General features: G+C 42.8%; 1 protein-coding gene across 50 annotated transcripts in view; it reads left to right on the top strand.

The window, feature by feature from the left end:
• Nucleotides 1–20,731, top strand: part of LOC138513982 (mucin-19) — a 1,848,798-nt gene that overhangs the window by 1,108,467 nt on the left and 719,600 nt on the right. For 15 of the 50 annotated variants that reach the window (XM_069629204.1, XM_069629189.1, XM_069629168.1 and 12 more), the window contains 2 exons: nt 1,155–1,187; nt 3,045–3,074. The exons of 31 other annotated variants lie outside the window; for them this stretch is intronic. In XM_069629204.1, the coding sequence (XP_069485305.1) occupies nt 1,155–1,187; nt 3,045–3,074 (63 nt within the window). The remainder of the gene's footprint in view (nt 1–1,154; nt 1,188–3,044; nt 3,075–20,731) is intronic. 4 more of the 50 variants (XM_069629205.1, XM_069629185.1, XM_069629190.1 and 1 more) reach the window with 1 other exon arrangement.

Below are 20,731 nucleotides of genomic sequence, written 5' to 3'. Positions count from 1 at the left end.
TGTCTTCATTATAGTTCTTATAGTGGTAACTGGTTTCAAGAGAAGCGTGAGCAAGCTTTGTAAATGAGTTCATGACGCGTCTTGCGTTTCTGCATTCTGAAAGCCTATGTAAAAATAATAAAGAAACACGTCCGTGAATATGCCTGTCGCCTACGTCATAGCACTGAGTATATTCTTCGTGTAGATCGGTGTGGGAATGTCCAATGTGTGTATTTGTACAGAGGTGCTTCCCGTTGTCTAGGTCGTCATGGCATCTCTAACGACGTGTAGATTTTAGCCTAGTTGGTCCGTGCCGCAGGTGTCGGCATGGCCAGTGCGGGCTGTTGGGCAGGCAGATGGACACATCCGTATGTTCCTATACCAGGGTATTTGGTCATCTGGTAAATGGACAAACTCTTCTCGTGGCGGGTGTCTGGGTCGTGACCCTCTATGCCAAGCGCGAGAGGTGAAGGACGGGAGCCTGGTCTTCCATTCTCCCTCTTCAGAACGCGTTGGAAAAGGATTGTGTTTATTTAAGTCTCCTCAAATACTGTTAACTGTTCATTGTTTGAACCATGATTTCATGTTGATTCTTTTGGTGGGAAAGCACTTATATAGAGATGGGAGGTTGGTGTTTTCACACAAAAATGGCACATGGCTACATGGCAGTAGCATGGCATTGTTTTGCGCCACCCTAAGAGTAACCTTATGATCTTTACAAAATCGAGGGCTTATTCTGGTTTACTCTGTAACATGTTCTTTTGGCTACATTTTTGTTTACATTGCCTCTGCAAAGTATACATGACTCAAATGTAAAACTCCTACAGGTTCTGTCTGACAACTGTGTGCACCTGACAGACACCAGTGAAGTAATTTTAGTCATATGTTCTTGCCATGCAAGATTAATTTGGTAACACAAGGTATTATTCATACTAATAAAGATCTGTCTTGCTGTATATCCTTCCTTCCTTCCCTCCTTCCTCCCCTTGTTCCTCCCTCCTCTCTCCTTCCCTCCAACCCAAATGAAAGGTATATTTCTGTTACATAACCCAATAAACACAACCATCCTTAGAAATCAGTTACATTTTCACTTGAATCACAACGAGCTCATGTCAACTATTCTAGAGGAATAATATGTTTCTGTTTTAGTTAAAATAGATGATTTGTATTTCTAGGAACACCGCGCACTCGCCCACACCGTACGACAGGTATGTCAAATTTCATAACAGATTTTAGGGAACAGATAGCCAAGTGTTAATGTACGTATATTCAAGAGATGATTTGATGGTCCTGATTCTATTAGTGATGTGTCACAGATAGAACCATTATAAAAGCAATGTTTAATATAAACTAATGACACAGTGATATATTTTGCCACCATTGTATAGCACCCTGACGTATTGCGGAGTATGGGTATGTTGTAACAGTTTTCCACAGAAAAGCACTTATGTATGTCTGTTCTCCAACCATTTCACCAATATAAATGCTTGGGTGTCAATCAGTGTCATCGTTTGAAAGAGATAATTTGCAATAGAGTACAAGTGTGCTGCTACTCAAAACAGCACAATGTTTGGCAATCAGCAGGTGACCCCTTGTTAGCTACTACCTTGATGTCAATTGGAGATGGAAATCAGAGAACAACTGAAAGTGCCTCTTCTCAGCTTTGCATTTACTCTCCTTTTTGGCAACCTGCACCGAGTAGGCAGAACCACGCCAGAAAGTGAGGAAATCATTAGGCAAAAGGGAATGCACAATGGGATGAAGCTAGTCTTGGTGGCCTAAGGAGTTAGGAAGCGTCTAGCGACCAAATGTAAGTCCATGCATTACACAGATAATGTACTGCCCTATGTGGTCTGGTCAATGTAACATTAACCAACACTGGGGCAGTGGGGGTGCTTTAACGGTAACAGACTGCTAACCTGAGCCATGTTAAGCCCACTCAAAGAGACACCCTCCTCGATGGTGCAGGCCCATTACCAGCAAAGTCACCCACCCAATATCGTCTCCCTCTATTATTGTTTTCTTTATAAAGAATTCAGGATGGCGCCAACAGCGCCAGTTTCATTCCTGTTTTGTTGGTAGCCATTGTGGGAAGACGGCACATGTGGCAATTAACTAGGGAGGCAGAACAGTGTGTAAGTAGAGGAAATCGAGAGAGGGGAAAAGTAATGTGATAGAGGAGGCTGAGATGGCAGAGGACAGAAAGTACAAGGAGGCTAAAAGATGGTGCCACAGGGAAGAGGTGACAGAGGATAGACAGGAACTCAGGCTTATTCCATCAGTGCACCCCACATTCCTAACCTCCAGATTAACTGACACCACTACCCCTGGCGCCAAGATGCATTTAATGACCAGGAAGAAAGCAGTAAGTGACGGCCACTTGGGTACTTGTGACAATAAAATTAGGTTGATTATGCGCCAATTGGCAATTTTGAAAAATGTCCTACAGTTTCCAATTACCTTGAAAACACATTATGAGGATTTGGAGAATTGTGCTATTTTCTTTGAGATCCTGTGCCCCCCATCTAGCTACTGTAATGATTATGTTCATTTTTTTTATTTCCATGCAAATTGCATAGCAATGACTTCATTATCTTTTCATGGTTGTTGTGTGTGTCTCCTAAATGGTAGGTGTATGAAATGGATTCTCAAATCATGTGCACTGTTACTATAAAAGGAGAGTATTGACGCCAACAGATTTTGAAAGCTCCAAACCCTGAATTGCTTTTAACAAAGGTTGTGTAGTGCAACTCAGCTCCAGGATTTCCCAAAGTGCACACATTATGATGTAGCAGATGTAGCCCTGACTGTCTCCTGTCTTACTCTTCTCTTTCCAGGAGTAATTCAAGAGTAAGCAGGAGTTATGATTAGTACATTCTTTGTGAATCAGCCCCATTAATTTGAAACCATTGTTTGAAAATATTAGAAGTCCTACTTTATCTGCATGCACATCTTTTACATTCACAATAACCTTGGGAAAGAATTGATCCCTTTGTGCTGAGGATAACCTTTGAAATGCAAATAAAATATTATTTGCTGGCTTTAAACTTAATTTTCATCTACAGGACCTCCAAAGTATACCACACGCACTAAAGGTATGTGTTTCGTCAATGATGATTTCATGAAGTGCATGAATATACCTTTGTATTTGGTCTTACACAAGTAGGACTCAGCTCACTCATAGCAAATCATGAACAAATGCCATGGAAAATGATACAACATATCTGAATATTTTCAGTGCTCCGTTTTATTCTGAACCAACCCCTTTTGGGCGTTATGGAAGTACTGCTATTGAAGATGTGATCTTGGTTTATGACCCATTTTTTAATATATTTATTTTTACTTCTATCTAAACATGTGTAGTTGTAAGTCCTTTGATCCGTTAATATATTTGTATTTCTTTGAGAAAAGAAATATGGTTCGACGTGGGTGGGGGAGAGGTAGGTTGGTGTTTGAGATGTAATGTAAAAAATATATTTATTTCTGCATGCCTGTAGAATTGTATTGATGTATCACTATATCAGGAGCCTTTTGAGTTATACAAAATGAAAGTATTATACTGGCCAAATCAGTGGTCAATTAATCTGAAGGATTCATGGGCGTTTTCAATGCTAACACTAAGGAAGAATTATGAAATCCTGAAGTGTAGTAGGAGTAAATGCCAGCATAATGCCAGACTACCTATGCAGGGGACTAGGGCCAGCGTTTTAGAAGATGATGGGATGGTTGGGCAAAGGAACATAGGAGCTGTACACCCCAGTTAAAAATGTGTAGAGCCAGATTTTATTCCCAGAGAGATTCGAATGCTGGCCAAATTACATAGAACCATCTAAAGGTGTCTGATCTTGAAACGTAGCCATACACAGGTTTTTATTCTGCCATTTGGTTTGATTGGCCGGTTGATTGTCCAATAAATCCTCTGTCAATCTGTAATTGATCTGACACTAGCTTCTAGTAGACCAATGAAAAACAGAAACATGGGTTTAAATACCTGCAGCTTCCCTGTGAATCAAGTCCATTGGTAGTGATACTTATAGGTGTCTCTGTATATGATAAATAAGAGGAAGAGACTACTACAACTCTTATTAACAAGGCCTTCCACTGGATTAATAAAAACATAATAGGACACTGCATGGACCAATCAGGCATATAAATGGCTCAACATGTTCCATGAGTTGGTCAAACAGAAAAATGTAACCAGGGGAATGTATTATCCTAACATCATCAGCTAATATCTGGGTGGAACAATTTACATGTTTTAATTTATTACGGACAACTTGTTTGATAAGCATTGTAGTAGAATTATTGAAATAGTTCCACCCTCCATCTTAAGTAATAGGAAGGAGACACGCATTGTACACTCACAACCTAGATCTTGGAATGATGGAGAGTATGCATTCACGAGTATCGTTAAATGAAAGATAAGAGATCTTCAGCATTGTCTGAGATTCAACCCAGCACTTTATCAAACTGATTGTTATGTAATTACAGCTGTTCCTGTTAATTTATTTATTTACTGTGAGTTTATAATATTCTGTAAGCAAAGCCACTTTAGACTGCAGAGGGCAAAAGGGGGAGAGGCAGGAGAGGGATTTGGGACCGATGGAGAGCAAGGATGAGGAGCAGATGCCATTGATCCATCCATCCATCCGTCTGTCCGTCCATCCCTCCGTCTATCCAGGTATATGATGTGGGGGACCATAAATATCCTGAGGCTACAGGACTAATCGCAGGTTTTAAGCAATCATATATTTTGTGGTCTGTGTGGTGAATCTATTCATCCTCAGGTACCCCATTGTTTCCAGGAACTGTAAGAACCCATGGTCAATTTCCCCTGTGAAATTGGTCAACGTTGCTTCCCAAGGCACTGTACCAACACCAGGCAGTCAGCCTCTGTTTTGTTTGTGCTCCTGGGATTGAGAACAAGGCCTACTCTTCCTTCAGGACAATCCACTAAATGGCATGGCTGTGCAGTTTGCCATATGACTACAATCTTCTCTTTGATTGTGAAATACAGTTATGCAGACTCAGCGGTTCCCCGACTGGATTTTTGTTTATGTCAGACTGGCACAGATTGGCATCTTTTTCACTGAGGTTTTGGTCTTTATATTTTTTATGTTTGAAATTGTTCAAGTAAAATGAAAACTAATTTGGTGGTTGAAGGGGTTTTTATAAAAATGCAACAAGCTGTAGTTACACAATACACCTCACATCCCCCACTGACCATTAGCAACTAAGAAACATCTAGAAAATTCTATGTATTTGAGCATAATATGTCTGCACTTTGTTTTCTTGCATATTTAATATAATTGTGATATCAGTCAATATCGTACCTACCCATATTGGGCCTGATTACTACTACCACATGTGATAACATTATTCTGAGTAGTACCGACCCTTAGGACTCCATGGGGAAATGTCATCTACCTATTTACTTGAATTACCAGATGGTGTAATATTGCCTGCAGTAATGCGTCTGTGTGGAAGTAATTACCGCTACTTAAAGCAGACGGATTTGAAGAGTTTTGGTAACAATACTCATAATTTGACAGAGCAGAAAAACATGCAGCATTTACCAATCCTGCATTTTTTACCATTACTGCCAAACGCATAATCAGACCGATTACATTTGGAAAAGCCTAATTCCTATATATATATACTAAGGGGGTCATTATGACCCTGGCGGTAAGGGGTTAATGGGGCCGGTACAACCCCCTACCACCTCATTACGAGGTCTCCTCGCGGGACCCACTAAGGATGCCTGGTATTACCAGGCGTCCTTTTAGCGGGTCCCGCAAGTAGACCAGCATGCTAACCACGGGCCGTTGTTAGCATGCTCCCCATTCCCATTGAGCCCTATGGGGGCTCGAATGGGAATGGCGATGCACAGGGTCTGGGTTCCTGGAATGGGGGAATACGGGGCCCTCCAAGGTCAGAATGGCCCGGTATTTCCCCATTCCAGGAATCCAGACCCGGTATCCGGTACACGGAATGGGGATATCCATGCTGCAAATAGCGGCATGGCTACCTCCAGGGTCGTAATCACCCCCTAAGAGTTATGTAATAAATCGCAGCTCTGTGATGCCACAAATAGTGCACAGTCTATGACATTAGTTTAAAAAGAAAGTGACCAATTCATCAATTGGTCTTTTCAATTATCTCTTGACATGGAATAATGTCTGGATAATTAATTTTTTGTCTTATATTTCTGTGACCGAATACCTCTCTGCCTGTTTATAATCCTGAAATAATGGTTGTAATAAATGTTTAGTTTAAAAAAAAAGCAAGCATACAGGATATAATTGTGTAATTAATTATGTAATTATGTATAGAATCATAATGCAACTGATCTTTCAGTTGAAATGTATTATAATGGATGCCATTGAATCTGTCGCTCTGCCTGTCAATCCACATGAATCTTCCTTAGAATGTAATGGTTTGCCTCCACTCGAAAAATCACATAAGTGCTACATTGTCACTTTTACTATCCCAAGCCCTTCTGACATAAGTCAGAGTTCCATAAATGGTAGCATCTTAATGTCAACTCATGTATGTAGCTTTTCCAGCAGAAACTTACATTCTCACTCTAAAAAGCAGACTTTGTCATTGGTAAGATTTAGTACAGGCCATCCATTTGACAAAAGCAATACTTTAGTACATTTAATGCCATTGTCTTTCCTACACTGACTCTTTGAAATCGAAGGCAAAGGCCTGGAATCCCACACATAGTCTGATTATGGGATCTTAGACCTTGGACTAGCCTTAAACCACCACACAAGTTGACGAGCCTTTCCAATGAGTTGATGATCTTTCTAAATGGACATGTTTTGTCTACGTTCTTTTTGCAAGAGTCCACAGTTTTCCAGATCCCTTGTACGCTGCTATCTGTTCCACGGAAAGTTTGTGATTGTTTTTAAAAAGAATTCCCGACAGCGGGAACCTGCTCAAGGTGAAACAACATAGAAACTGCAGCTGAAGCTCCCACTTTAGCATACATTTTAGAGACCTTCCTCTAGATCAGCCTTTCAATTTCAAAAGTAAAAAGGATTGACCCTGATAATTGGTCTTGTGCAGCTTTGCTAATTTCCATTGACGTGGTTGTGGACTGTATTTGAAAGAGCAATGCAAAGTTGACAACTGATAAAGAAAATGTATCCCATGGAGTCAATACTGGAGATTACTGCTAAAGTTGAATTAAATAATGAGGCATTATATGCTGGCAGTTCTGCCCTGGTTGGTTGTACCCCGCCATGCAAGTAAGGGCATCAAGCAAAGTGATTGTTCCTTAATGTGGGCGGTGGTGCTGTTACTGACTGCGTTGGCCCGCCATGGAGAGGAATAACACCTTAAAATTGTGCCTTGAAACAACATTTGCTGTATAGGTGCATTATGAATACCCAATTAAAAAAACACCCATAGCAAACACAAACCTGCACCGAGGGTGCTGAAGACTAGAAGAGATTTTAAAGTAGAAAAGAAAAACGTACTGTTAGTTCTTTGCATCTCCTTCAGCAGAGGGAGTCTATTTTCACTGTTGAAAAAATGCTTGTGTCAGCCTCAAGGCAATTTAGAGCGATTCTGTTGTGATTTTTAGTTAAATACTATGAGCTAAAATGTTTGATTGCAAAAGGCTGCACTTTAATCTCCTGATACTGAGGCTGACCAGTATTTGAGAAATCAAACAGATTGGATTGCGGAGATCAGATAAGTTACGCCAATATGATATTTTTTATTCAGCCACACCAATAACGCATGTAGGAACTTTATTCACTTCCCTCTATTAATTTTCATAGGGGAAATGTTAATGTGTCCTGTTCAGGCAATGTCATCTATTAGGTTCATAGAGTTTATCCATGAATGTCCTTAGTGAGCAATTTGATTTTTTCTCCTCTTTGATCGTTGACATAAATGAGGAAAATATCCTTATATTCAAAAAAGCCAATAAAGTCCTTTATGTTTTAGTCACTATTAGGTTTGCTGTTTAATCGTTCAGTATGTGATGTCCTTAAAAGATTATCTCAAAAGATGTCCTTGAACAATTTTCTCTGCATATGGCCTCCATACGTGTCTCCCCACTGTATATTACAGCGGCTCTTCAGGAGGATAATATCTGATAAAGTATGAGCACTGTGAACAGAAAATATTGCAGTGCTATTTGTCATAACTCTCTCATGATACTTTGTGTAACAACATTAATAATCCATAGGCACATAATGCAAAATCTACTTACTTGAATTAATTGCTGCTAGTGCTTGTTTGTAGTCTTTATGCAGAAATGATCTATAAGTCACACCCGCTGTTTAGTAATCAATGGGTGTCTACCTGCAAGGATATATGTTTTCAAATGTTAGAGTTTATGGCTTTTCTCCTTGTTAATTAGGCTTAAGGCCGGGATTCGATGTCTAGTAGATAAAAAGGATTATAGTTTTGGAGGGCTTACCTTGAAATTGTGAAAAAAAAAAGTATCAGATTTTCAGCGTGGTTTGATCGGCATGATAACCGCAAGGATAGAAGCAAAAATGGCCGTTCTATTTTTGTAGCTCTATTTATGTATAACGTGACAAAGTCATTGCGTCTGCTACCGCAGTGATGTCATTACATGGCTGCCATCTTGGCCATCACTGTTCATTATGCTGAATCTATGAAAACGGAAGCAGGCTTCAACTCAGTCGCAGGATGAAAGGTAAGTTTAATTGTTCCTTTGGCACTCCTGTTGAAGGATTGTGAGTGCTAATTGCATGGAGGGGAGGTATGAGCAGGCAGCATGCAGGTCAACTGAGGCACAGGACAAGGTGGGTCACAATACTCAGGAAGCTCAGAAAGCCTCAGTGAATGCAGCCCACGTTCTGAGCTTCCTGACTGGTCTGTGCCCACGCACAGGGTGCTAATATAAAAAGTCATGTTTCCTAAGATGCCAAGTTATCTTAGACACACTGTCATGTCTGAGGTTGACACATTTTGATTCCATTTGAATAAAGCTACACTGACTTTATCAGTTACCTTAAGTATTGTGTCAAGTATTGAGACGTAATAGATATTTAATTGCATGGTGTTTTCAGTTGATGCCATACGTTGGAACATGTGCCCTAAGGCACGTCAAATGATGGTCATGAATTTGTAATCCTGCGTATGCATCGACTTGTCCATATCAAGATGGACACCGATTCATATTGGTTGAGAAAACCAACATATGATGGTGTAGACAGAAATACTTGCAACATCTCCAATCCTGTCTTCAGTGATCTTGAAAGACAGGCAGTTGGGTCTGCCAGCAGCTCTAGGCAAGCAAAGCACATGAGCTGCAGGAAACGAAAACCCTTTCATGGATTCGATTTGTTCTTGACCACTTTCTACCTTTTGTACATTCGAAAATGTGATCCCTGACCGAAATGAGGTGGAAGAGTGCTGCGGTTCCACAGCAAGGTTTATTTTGACAGATGATTGGTGTCATTGCAGCTCACATTTGTAATGTAAATGAAAATATTTGGTCCTAGAAAGCGTGACAAGTTGCGTGTACACCGTTATAGGAGGGGCATTGGGCTAGAGGAAGGAGGGCAGGGCTAGTGTATATTGCACAGAGATGTGTGTGACCTTCGGCTGTCCAGTACCCATCTCAGAGAGAGGCAACAGACATTTTCTTCTGAAATCAGCAAAATGTATACCACTGATTTGTTTAGTAGTAACACATACTACAAATGTCCAGGAGAAAATGTTTTTCTCTCTTAATATTAAGACAACACACGGCTTATAACAACCACATATACATTGCCATAACCAATTTTCACATCAATTTTGACAATAGCCTGAGAGATAAACTGTCCCGATCACTGTGAACGTCATAGTCATGGGATCCTCTATTCAACACCTACCAACATTTTTAACAAAATACAACCCTAGCTTGCAGTATTGGCTTTGTGATTGATCAAAATTGCATACACATTCAATATGTTTAAAACCTCAGATTGCCACAAGGATTTTCAGCAATTTTAAAAAGGTAGATGAGGAATTCAAGGGGATTCACTCACTATTGTGTACAGAATGAGGGTAGAATAACACAGTTAACGTGGTGCTCATGCCCATGTATCAACAACAAAGACGTTTGATTATATACATCATCATTGTAGAGACTATTGTCTGAATAACATAAGAAATGTGTTCAGAGCTAGTGGTCCAGGTTGGACAGCATGCCAGAGGTATGGAATTGTGCCACATTTTGCACTGTCTAATACTTTGGCATGGATATGCAACCTGCAGCTCTTCAGATGTTTTGTATTATGACTCCCATGGTGTCTCGACATTGACTATGCTGGGTGGAGCTGATGGGAATTGTAGTACAAAACATCTGTAGAGCCAAGGGTGGAAACCCCTGCGCTGTGGTATAACACTCGAGCCCTGTGGCCCCTTTGGTATTACCCACTGATTTATCCACAGTGCTGCATTCAAGAGGTGGCTGCATGGGGATGTTGTAGGCACTGGTGTAACAGGGGCCCCCGCAGCCCCCGCAGTGCAGGGGGGCCCGCGGTGTGGGGAGCCCCGCCAGCCCATGTCATGGGAGGGGGCCCCAGTTAAAGAAAAATAAAAAAAATGAAAATATTTTTTTCTAAAAAAAAAAATTTCTTTTGAAATTCACTCTGCATTCATAAAGAACATTTCTGTAACAGAAATCATTTCTTTATGAAGGCAGAGTGACTACAAAAAGAAACTTTCTTTTTGAAGTCTGAGGGCCCCCCTACCCCATGACATGGAAGACCCTAGGCTGGAGGCCTCCATGTCATTGGGTGGGGGGGGGAGCCCTATGCCTTCAAAAAGAAATAGTTTGTTTTTGAAGTCACTCAGCCATCATAAAGAAATTATTTTGGTTATGGTTCGGTCCTTAACTGAAATAATTTCTTAATGAAGTTATAGTGACTTAAAAAAGAAACAATGGGGCTCATTCTGAACATGTCGGTCCGGAAACAACGGTGCTGGTAAGCTTACAGGCACTGTTGTTTCCGGACCGGCATATTACAGGTCTGCCTGGTCGGGCTGCCGTGCCCAACAGGTCTGACCCCGCCAGGCACAGCAGCCACGGTAGGCAGACCTATCACAGAAGCACCAGCACCATTAACAATGGTGCAGGTGCTTCCGTGTCCCCATTCCCGTGGAGTCTGGGGATTAACGAATTTACTTGCACCTGATTTCCCAGCCGCCGGATTTGAAATAGCACGGTGGCACCGGGAAGTCAGACGATAGTAATTTTTTACGGGTCTGGCGGCAACCCGCCGGTAGCACCAGCACGGTTACCGCTGGACCCGTAATGAGCCCCAATTTCTTTTTGAAGTAATAGGGCTCCCCTCAACTCCATGACGTGTGCGTGTGTGAGTCTATGGTGAAAGGGTGCACACTCAAATGTATAGCTGGCTGCCTGTGTGTGTATGGTGAAAGGGTGCACACTTAAATGTATGGGTGGCTGTGTGGGTGTGCCTGCATGGTGAAAGGGTGCACACTTAAATGTATAGGTGGCTGCCTGTGTGAGTGTATGGTGAAAGGGTGCACACTTAAATGTATGGATGACCGGGTGTGTATATGGTGAATGGTGTGTGTGCTTGTGTACAGGAGCACAACAAAACCTTCATTTCGGGGGGGCTAACCCTTCAAATGTTGGGAGAGGTGCTAACTTCACATGCGGTGGGGAGGGGGAAACTTATTTGTGTGGGCGCATCCAAATTATTTACGCCATTTAATGAGACTATTCTAGTGCAGATCCAATGTTACAAGCAGTTAACTCTCTCCTATAAGTCTCCTGTTCCCTCTCTACCCTTCCAATCACTCCCCTGGCATGCACATACTAAACCCACATCACGATTTCAATTGCCTAAACAATGTGGCATTTGAATGCAGGTACTAACAGTGAAATGCTTTACGTTGGTAATTGCTGGGTTCTTGTTAACAGCAAAAACCAGGTGCCGTTTAACATCTGTGTCCTGTTCGGTCCGGCAACTGCTCTAAAGGTTAGCCAGGTTGAGTCAATATAGCCCAAAATGTCAGGGGGGGTAGTGCTGAAGCCCAGTCAACTCAATGGCGTTACGCTACTACTTGTGTTTAATGCCTTACTTACTCCTAGCCCTATTCTTCCTAGTCCCAGTACTTATATATGAGGCAGTACATGCGTGTGAGGCACTCTGCCTTATGCACAAGTACTGGGAAGAGGTAGAGGTACATGGAGGTAATGCCTGATTTAGCTACCTTTAATCTTCATCACTCCTAGCGCCACTACTCCTCATCCTAGTACTTACCTATGAGACAAGGAGCCTCATACGTAAGCTCTGGGACAAGGAAGAGGGATGCAGAGGTAATTCTGGGCCAAGGAGCTGATTGTGGAGGTTGGGGTAGTGGGTGGGAGGGAGAGTGGATGTGTGGGGGGGCGGGATTGTGTGATAAATCATAATGGTTGTCCATGTCCAGGCTAAGCAGGCATGATTTGTGGTATTAGTGGCTAGAGAGGCATTTTGATGCAGCCAATCTAGTCATTCCTCAGTTTGGCATGACTTTCTTTTAACTGGACATTTCTGATAAACAAGTCCTGCTAACTTTAATTACCTGGCTAGATTGGCATTTGGGTGCTGCGGGTCTAGCCATTTCTTACTGCGGCATTGTATGTTTTTCTGGTCATCTGTGATAAAATGATATGATATGATACAAGTCATTTATAACGCAAGTGTACACAAGGGAGGGATGATAGAGGGAGGACAAGACAAACAATCTCACTAGGCCTTGTGTCACTGCGAGAACGAGAAGTGCAATGGGAAAGGGAGGGGGAGTGCAAGTGAGAGGGGAGGGGAAAACAGGGCAGCAATGCTCTAAGTGCAGCCAGGGCAGAGCGGCTATTGGTTGTGCAAGGAGAACAAGGGACTGCAGGTTTACAGTTACAGCCCCTAAGTGCATGGTAGGCTCAGAGTCAGTGCAATGGTGACCAATCAAGAAAGAGCCTGGACTCAGAGGGACTCTGAGGGTAGCCAAGCAGCCAGTGGGTACAGCAGACAGGTAGGTCAGATAGGTCAGCAGGGGGGAGAGAGAGCGAAAGCAGTGGAGAAGAGGAAAGTTTTGATCTGCTTCCGAAACTGCAGGTTGTCCAGCTCAAGTTTGAGAGGGGCAGGGAGGCCATTCCAGAGGGAGGCACTAGCAGAGGAGAGAGGTCTACCTCCACTCTCTGCCTGGAGAAATGGCTAAGCCTTAGAGAGTTGGAGGTAGCTGAGTGAAGGGCTAGAGAAAGAAGGTATTTTGGAAGAGAGCATTGGATTTAGTGTGGGCTCTGGCCCCAGAAAGCCTTGTGGGCAATACAAAGGTTCTTGAACTTGATCCTTGCAGCCAGTGGAGAGATTTCAGGGCTGGAGAAATACAATCCCAGGGCTTGAGGCCAAGGCTAAGTCTTGCAGTCCTGTTCTGGATTAGTTGCAGATGACGGAGATTAGAGGAAGACAGATTGAGAAACTGGCTGTTGCAGTAGTCCGGCTTACAGACAGTGAGCTTCTGGTGGAGAGTGAGAAAGGGAAGAGTCCCTTTTAGGAGGAGCAGCTGGTAGTGGGACTTCTTGGTGATGTCCGAGATGTGAGGAGAGAAAGAGAATGTGGCGTTGAAGATGACACCAAGGTTTTTTGCCTCACAGGAAGGCAAAGGAAGAGGGCCCAAGGTGGTCTGCTATAGTGAGAGAGTAAACGCAGAGTCAAGGGTCCCAATGAGAAGGATCTCTGTCTTACTGGCATTAAGGCAAAGATCGTTGGAGGCGCACCAATCCTGAATCGTGGATAGACAGTCAGGAATGAGCAAGAGAGGAGAGGAGGCTGAGGGGAGCCTGAAGGAAAGCTGAGTCATCCGCATAACACTGAAAGTTAGAGGAGAAGGTAGAGATCAGGGAGGCCAAAGTGCCCAAGTAGAGGTTGGAAAACCAGTGTGAGAGGATAGAGTCCTTGGGAATGCCACAGGTAGAGAGAGGTGGCAGAGAGAATGGGACCACGATGGACCTGGGAGCGGAGTGGCGGTCCAAGTGGAAGTAGGTCAGTCACTCTAGGGTCTGATCCGTGATGCCCAGGTTCTCACAGAGTCGATTGATCAGGATGGCGACGTTGACCCTGTCGAAAGCAGAGGAAAGATGAAGGATGAGAACAGACGGAATGCTGGAATCAAGGTTAGAGAGCAGCACAGGTGTTAAGGAGAGCTGTTTTCATGCCTCTGGCAGCTCTGAAGCCAGACTGATGGTCCTGGAGACAACCAACAGATTCGGTGTGGAGAGTAAGCTGGGAGATGGCAAGCTTTTCCAAGAGTTTGCTCAGGAAAGGGGTGATGGAGATTGAGCGATAGTTTTCCGGGCAGGTAGGATCAGCAGACGGCTTCTTGAGGAGTGGGTGCACAAGGCTGGAGCGAGGGTGTCAATATGGGCTTTGATGGTTCTGGAGGAGCAGCGGAGCACCTGTTTGGACGACACTTTCATAGATCGGAATTGTCTAGAAACCTCGTCAGGTGTTGTCGAAGAGAAAGAGGAAAAAGAAGGAGGAGAGGTAGAGATGGCCAAAAGGGGCCGAGAGAGGAAGAGGACATAGAGGACAGGATGTCCTGAGATTTAGCAGAGAGAGGTGGAGAGTATGTAAAGAGTCTGATGCTTTTTAATGTGTTGCTGAACGTTTCTGGTATCAGATTTCTGTTGCTGGATAAACTCCTCTTCTAAGGTATACTTTGCATTGTAAAGCAAAGAAGGGGTAGTACTGCTTCTAGGAAAGACTCGACCCGATTTTGTCATAGAATGAAGCAAAACGTATTGGTTATATCGGGGAACCTTTACTTTGCATTGTAAACACAACTCTCTGTTTCTTTGCATTCATATAGCTTGACTTCCTTATTTTCAGTCACTCTGCTGGTAGATTTCCTACTTCTGTGCTGACCCCGTCAGTCTACCTGCAAGCTTGCACGACTCCGGGTCTGTCCGTGAGTCAGTCCTGGAGTCCTGCTTGAATTGATTATGCCTGAATTGGACTAGGGAGCCCTGCCGCCATGTAGGGTAAACCATAAAAAATGTTGAGGTTGTAAATATTTTATGATATGATAGGTTATTTATAACACGCTTAATACTCAGAGGTTTCTGAACGCGGACGCGGTGATCAAACCTGTGTTCCTCAGTGTCGTCTTGCTTCCAAGGTGAGCACTTTGCCCCTGAGCTATCCTCCCGAGACTAGTTGGTTAAAAAAAAGAGTAAGATAAGAAATAGCTATTTTCACTAATGCTGCAGACATTCTGTATTAGATGTCAGGGCACCCGTCCCAGTTTGTACAATATCCAACAGTGGCTCCCCATCCATGCACCTGTAAATCAGGTAGTACCCAAATAGAGCAGCAGTGACAGAAACGTCCTCTGCTATTGCTCTGTTGATACACAATGGTACAAATATATTTAATAAATCCCACTGTCTTGCATGATTTTGATGCAAGGTCCACATGTCCTTGGTACCCCCCTACCCCACGCAGTGCTGTTATTTCACTGCATTTAGTGAAAAGCTGTCTCACTGCATTTTTGTGTGGCCTTTTGTAGGGGGCGGGTGTGGTAAGAAAATATTTCGTATGTATTTCTAGTGTATTGGAGTGAGAGGTGGGATGACGGGGAGTGGGTTATGTAGGTCTTGGCCCCATACAAAATACGGCTGAAATGTGGTGAAATGGCCACCTTCATCCATGTTCTTGACTCATCCAATTCCAAAGTGGCAATTCCGCTTCAGCCAATGAGAGAGGCCAGTGTAGCCTGGTTTTTCCCTGCCTCTCACTACCAGTTCAAGCTACCAATACCCGTGTCTAACTTCTGGAGATAAAACTGTTGTAGGTAAAAACCTTTTCTAATCTTAATAGGAGAAGCTAACTACATAAACAGTTTTCACGCATAGCCATCTATCCTGCTGACACATGCCACAACTAAAATGGCTAATTGTACACAAAGCACCAGGAACAGAGGCTTCCTTTTGATTGCCTCTGATTGGGACAGGACCTAAGGCATCAGTTCAAATATGTGCGCTAACGGCTTACATCCCCTGTGAGTGATACACTCTATGGCAGAAATGGCATGAGGCACCAATGGCATCTGGTTGCCTTATGTCTTCTGCAATCACCCATAGTGGAGAGCAAAACTACATGTTAGTAACAATGGCGTGAGTAAGCCCACCTAACCTTGGCACAAATGAATTTCATCAGCTGCCAGAACTCTCAGATGTGTGACTGCTAGAAGACGTCAACTGCTTACCTATTGACGGTTGAAGGCAATAGATGTGTCTGTGAGAGTCGTGTAAGCGTGACAGTGCTATTTGTGAACTTTGGGTGTTACTTTAATGTAATATAATGGCTGTTTTCTTCCATCAGAGATTGTTACTTATAAGCGAACTACAACTCTTGGTAAACCTCAGGAGCAGCAGATGGGTAATATATTTGACATTGAGAAACTTTTTTTGTTTTAATGCAGCATAGTCACTTTTCTGGGTTTTCAATTACTTTGAGGGACATAATTACCTTTACAAAATATAAATAGCAGTTACCGTGTGCTGCCTTTAAGCTCAGTTTCCTGGATGTATCGCTTGGGAGCATCCAGGTAATAAAGGCCCATAGAATGGGCCTTCATTGGCTCTCCCTTGTTTCTGACTGCAGCCAATAGGCGGAGCCCACTGCTAGCTCTGGTTACAACCCAGCATACTTGTAGAAAGCACTTTTCAGTAGCATGCACTTAACATACCCAATATCATGAACTAACTTGGCTAGACAGAGATCAATCCGCATGTGTCTCTTCAATCGCCGAAGAGCGGGATCTGCCACCCATGTGTAGCATCATGGAGTACATGTGGGGTGTTGTGCTTTCACACAACAGTGTGCCCCTTTGTGCTAACACTTGCCATCGCTGATTATTGTTATCTCTCGTTCAGCTAGTGCCCCTGTTGTGCTTATTCCTGATTCAATGACTGTGAAACTTGTCTCTCTTTTGTCAGAGAGAGTCCTCTTTCAGTGAATGTGGGACTGCACGTCATTGCCTGCTGAAGTTACTCCACCTTCACTGAATGTAGAAGTGACAGCCTAATCCCCGCTACAGGCATTCCTGTATTTAAGAACACCTTGGCTTTCCACAGCTTCAGATGAGCATTGTAGGAACACCTCTGCCAATAAAGGCCTCAGTAATATTAAACATTACTCATGCATGAGGCCCAAAGGACATAGACAAGTGGCTCTATGAACGGGTAGTTACTAGTGATTAGCTCTCAGGCTGAGTAAAGGCTAACTAAGTGATGTACCGAGATCTATGGAATCACTGGTATGATTGTAGAACAGTCACTGGTGTCTGCTACATCACACCTTCATTGTAGTGGTGTCCTTGCACTTTCAGGGGCAACTGTAGCCAAGCATCTGATTCTAAGGCCCCTGCTCTCCCATGGCGGCAATTTTGTTATTGCAAAGTTTGGCCGCCTTCTATTGAATCCCACGTTTACCTCACACAGAGAGACAGTTCTCTGCAGACACTTGTCAACAGTGCATAACCCACAGGAGCAACACAAACTGGCCTATGGCAGTCCATTGGAACAGTACTGTACTGTACTGGCAGCTTCGGCATAGCCAATAACATCTGTACTATACGAGCAAAGTAGCAGAATGCATGCTTCTACTGAGGGGGTGGTATAAAATGTGCAGTAGTTCCCCCACCCACAAATCAATCACTTAGTTTACACACTGAGAGTCTAGCACTATAATAATGCACATAGAAAGACAAAATAAAGTCCAAAGGTCTACAATATATTCCCTTTTATTCGTTCTTCTTGAGAATAGTGCAGTGAGTTTTTCCCACATTTATAGCCTTTCATTTGACATTCTAGCCTGCCCGTCGCCCCAAAAAAGCACCCTGTTTCATAATGGCACCTTCCTGAATAAGCTTGGTCTCCCTGCTTGTCATTAGGGAAATGCTTAATTTGTCAATTTTTTCTCAGCCCTTTGGTAGAGGGAGGACAGCACCTGCAGTTCACTCTGTCACTCCCATCCGTCCCCAGAATTAAGACTGATATACAGCCAAAGTAAAAAATGGTCTCACTATTTAGGATCTTGTATGGAGCATTGAAAGTGTTAATGATTATTGGCAGTGTACTTTCATGGTCTTCTGAAACTCTAAAGCCTCCTTTCCAACCCTTATTATGGAATGCTATCAAGCAATACAAATGACCTGCACAGTCATTGCTGGTCGCATCAACCTGGATCAGGCTTAGATTTGTCAGGCATGTGATAGGTCCTTGCCATACATAAGCATTATCTGACTAAAACCAAGACCAGGGGTATGGAACATGCATTGGCCCACAGTGGCTCTCATGCTTCCTTACTAACAGCGCTTAGCTCTAAAGTGCCCAATATAGATTTCCAGAGGATTCTGAAAACTCCCTTCTAGCCCCTGATTAAGCCTTCTGCTGACGTTGTCCCCCACCCTGCAACTCATCTGACATAGAGGGTAGTGTAGCCATCTTTGCACGTAACTAGTTCACTGTTTTTCTGCAATGCCGAAGGCCCCATCCTTAATTCTTCCGAAATGTCCCCGTGAATGCACGCATACGATGGAACCTTACCTACCTCCCCCATTATGCTTGCCCAAGCAGGAGCCACAGACATCTTACCATGACGAGTTCATGTGATGTTAGTTTCTGTGTTTTATTGTTGCCAGAAATCACATTATTCCGTTCATATTCACACTTCACTGTAAAATATGTAGGTGAAAAGTAGGTCCTCTCTCATGAAATGAGTAAAGGTTCTGTATTATTATTTTTTTTTTGTCCACATATTTATTAGCGCAAACTCATATTTGGAAATGTATTTCGAATGGAGGCGAGGGGGAAAGAAAGAGGGACATGAGATCCGCTAATTCCTCCAGTGTGGGCCTGATTTACAAAAATGTTTTCAATGGGAATTTCCAATGCTACATTTTTTTCGTAAATCAGGCCCTCAATGTGTTGAACATTAACTCACTAAAAAGTAATTTTCATCATGAATCGTGTATTAAATATGTTTGCTATTTCTTTCCTTAGAGACAACAATCGGTGGATATTTCACAAATAGCTTTGAGATGACTAGAAACAATAAATATATGCGAAGTACAGAATTCTCGTTGATGTTGCTTTCAAAAGAAATTGGGACTAGATAAGAACAGCCCGCCATAATTGCTCACTTGGCTATAACACACATTCTGGAGAGAAATGAGCAGTGCATTTTAGATAAGCACCATTTTCCCCTGGAAAAGTACACAAAACCGATAAGTACATTCCATAATTGTGTTGATGATTTCCAATATAAATGGAAGGCCACACTTCATTGTTCTCATTTTACTAAGGCCATAAATACATGAATCCTTTTGAAAAATGAGCCTGCTTGCAACCTCCACCACCACCTCTGTGTCCTAAATTACTGAGGTGTGAAGGTGGCAGTGAGGTGACCACAAATGGCCATGCAATTTGGAACAATGTCCACTTAACCTCAGGTTAGAAGGAAGTACTCACCAAAGAATGCAATATAAATCTTTACACGGCTATCCCCTCATTGGACACTTTTGATGTTCTCCACAGTTCACAAACCACAATAAAATGCGCCTGTGGAGTCCCCAAAAATAAAAAGGATCACACCAAGCACCCTCAAAGGTCAGTCTTTTTCTTCAATGACCAATACACACACGTGCCCAACAGAGATGCATGGTCAAGCAATAAAAATGAACTGCATGAAGAACGTTCAGTAACAATTGCCGTTAGCATCACACACCGAGAAATTCAAGAAGACACAATATCCTCATTGAGCACCAAATTCTCAGGCTCGATGCCTGATATTGCACAGGGTTCTTCATTGGGGATAACTTACTGTTCAGAGGTTCTTTGCTTGAAACACTCTGAACTTTGATTAGCAAAGGTACCTCCAATGTTTATATGACGCAACACTAGGTCTTACACCACATCAACTACTAGAAATGTCTACATTCTGCTTGTGAGAGATTAACAGATGAGAATACGTAAGGGGGGTGGGAGGGCGGGTTCAATCCTTTCTGTAATACCAAAGGGCAGATAGGATACTTTGAACAGGGATAAGACTTTCTGTCCTTTTACCGCTGGTGTCGAATTGGGCAACTGGTGAAGGAATGAATCAACAATCCTGTGGCAGTTCTTTTTTTAGGACTATAGATTTCATTCATGTGGAACAAGATCAATAAATATAATTGTTTAAGGGAGGCTTAGACAAGGCATGATGGAATATTACAGCATTAAAAATGTTACTGTTGTAATCATGTAATCATCTTAGAACTGTGAGGTCATGCCATTTGGGTGGGGAGACATGTCCAAATATCATAGCTTACAGGAAACATAGTGGGCACTGTAGTCATTGGATAACAGTGTTAATGCCAAATGAAACCAAAACTTAATTAGGTCCTTTTCCATGTGGATCATGCCTACAAGCGTGTTTGTCCTTTTTCTTGGCAGGGTCCATAGTGGTCAATGCAGTAGGCCCAGCCACCTCCTTTTAATCTACCTGTTTTGACAGTTGCGTGGATGCTTAGGGGAATACTTCAGCAGTCAGAATGGGGTTTTTGTTGCAAGTTACCTGTACCTGTCTGTCAGAAGAAAGAAGAAATGCAGGAAACGGAGAGACAAACCTAGAGTGGAAGCAGACTAGGAAGGAGAGAAATGGCACGAATTAGTCAGAACAGGATAAAAAAGAGAAGAGAGAAAAGAAAACTTAAA

Source organism: Ambystoma mexicanum, chromosome 12 (assembly GCF_040938575.1).
Source record: "Ambystoma mexicanum isolate Mex_15411 chromosome 12, UKY_AmexF1_1, whole genome shotgun sequence".
Taxonomy (NCBI): Eukaryota; Metazoa; Chordata; class Amphibia; order Caudata; family Ambystomatidae; genus Ambystoma; species Ambystoma mexicanum.
This window is presented reverse-complemented; position numbering and strand designations above follow the sequence as displayed.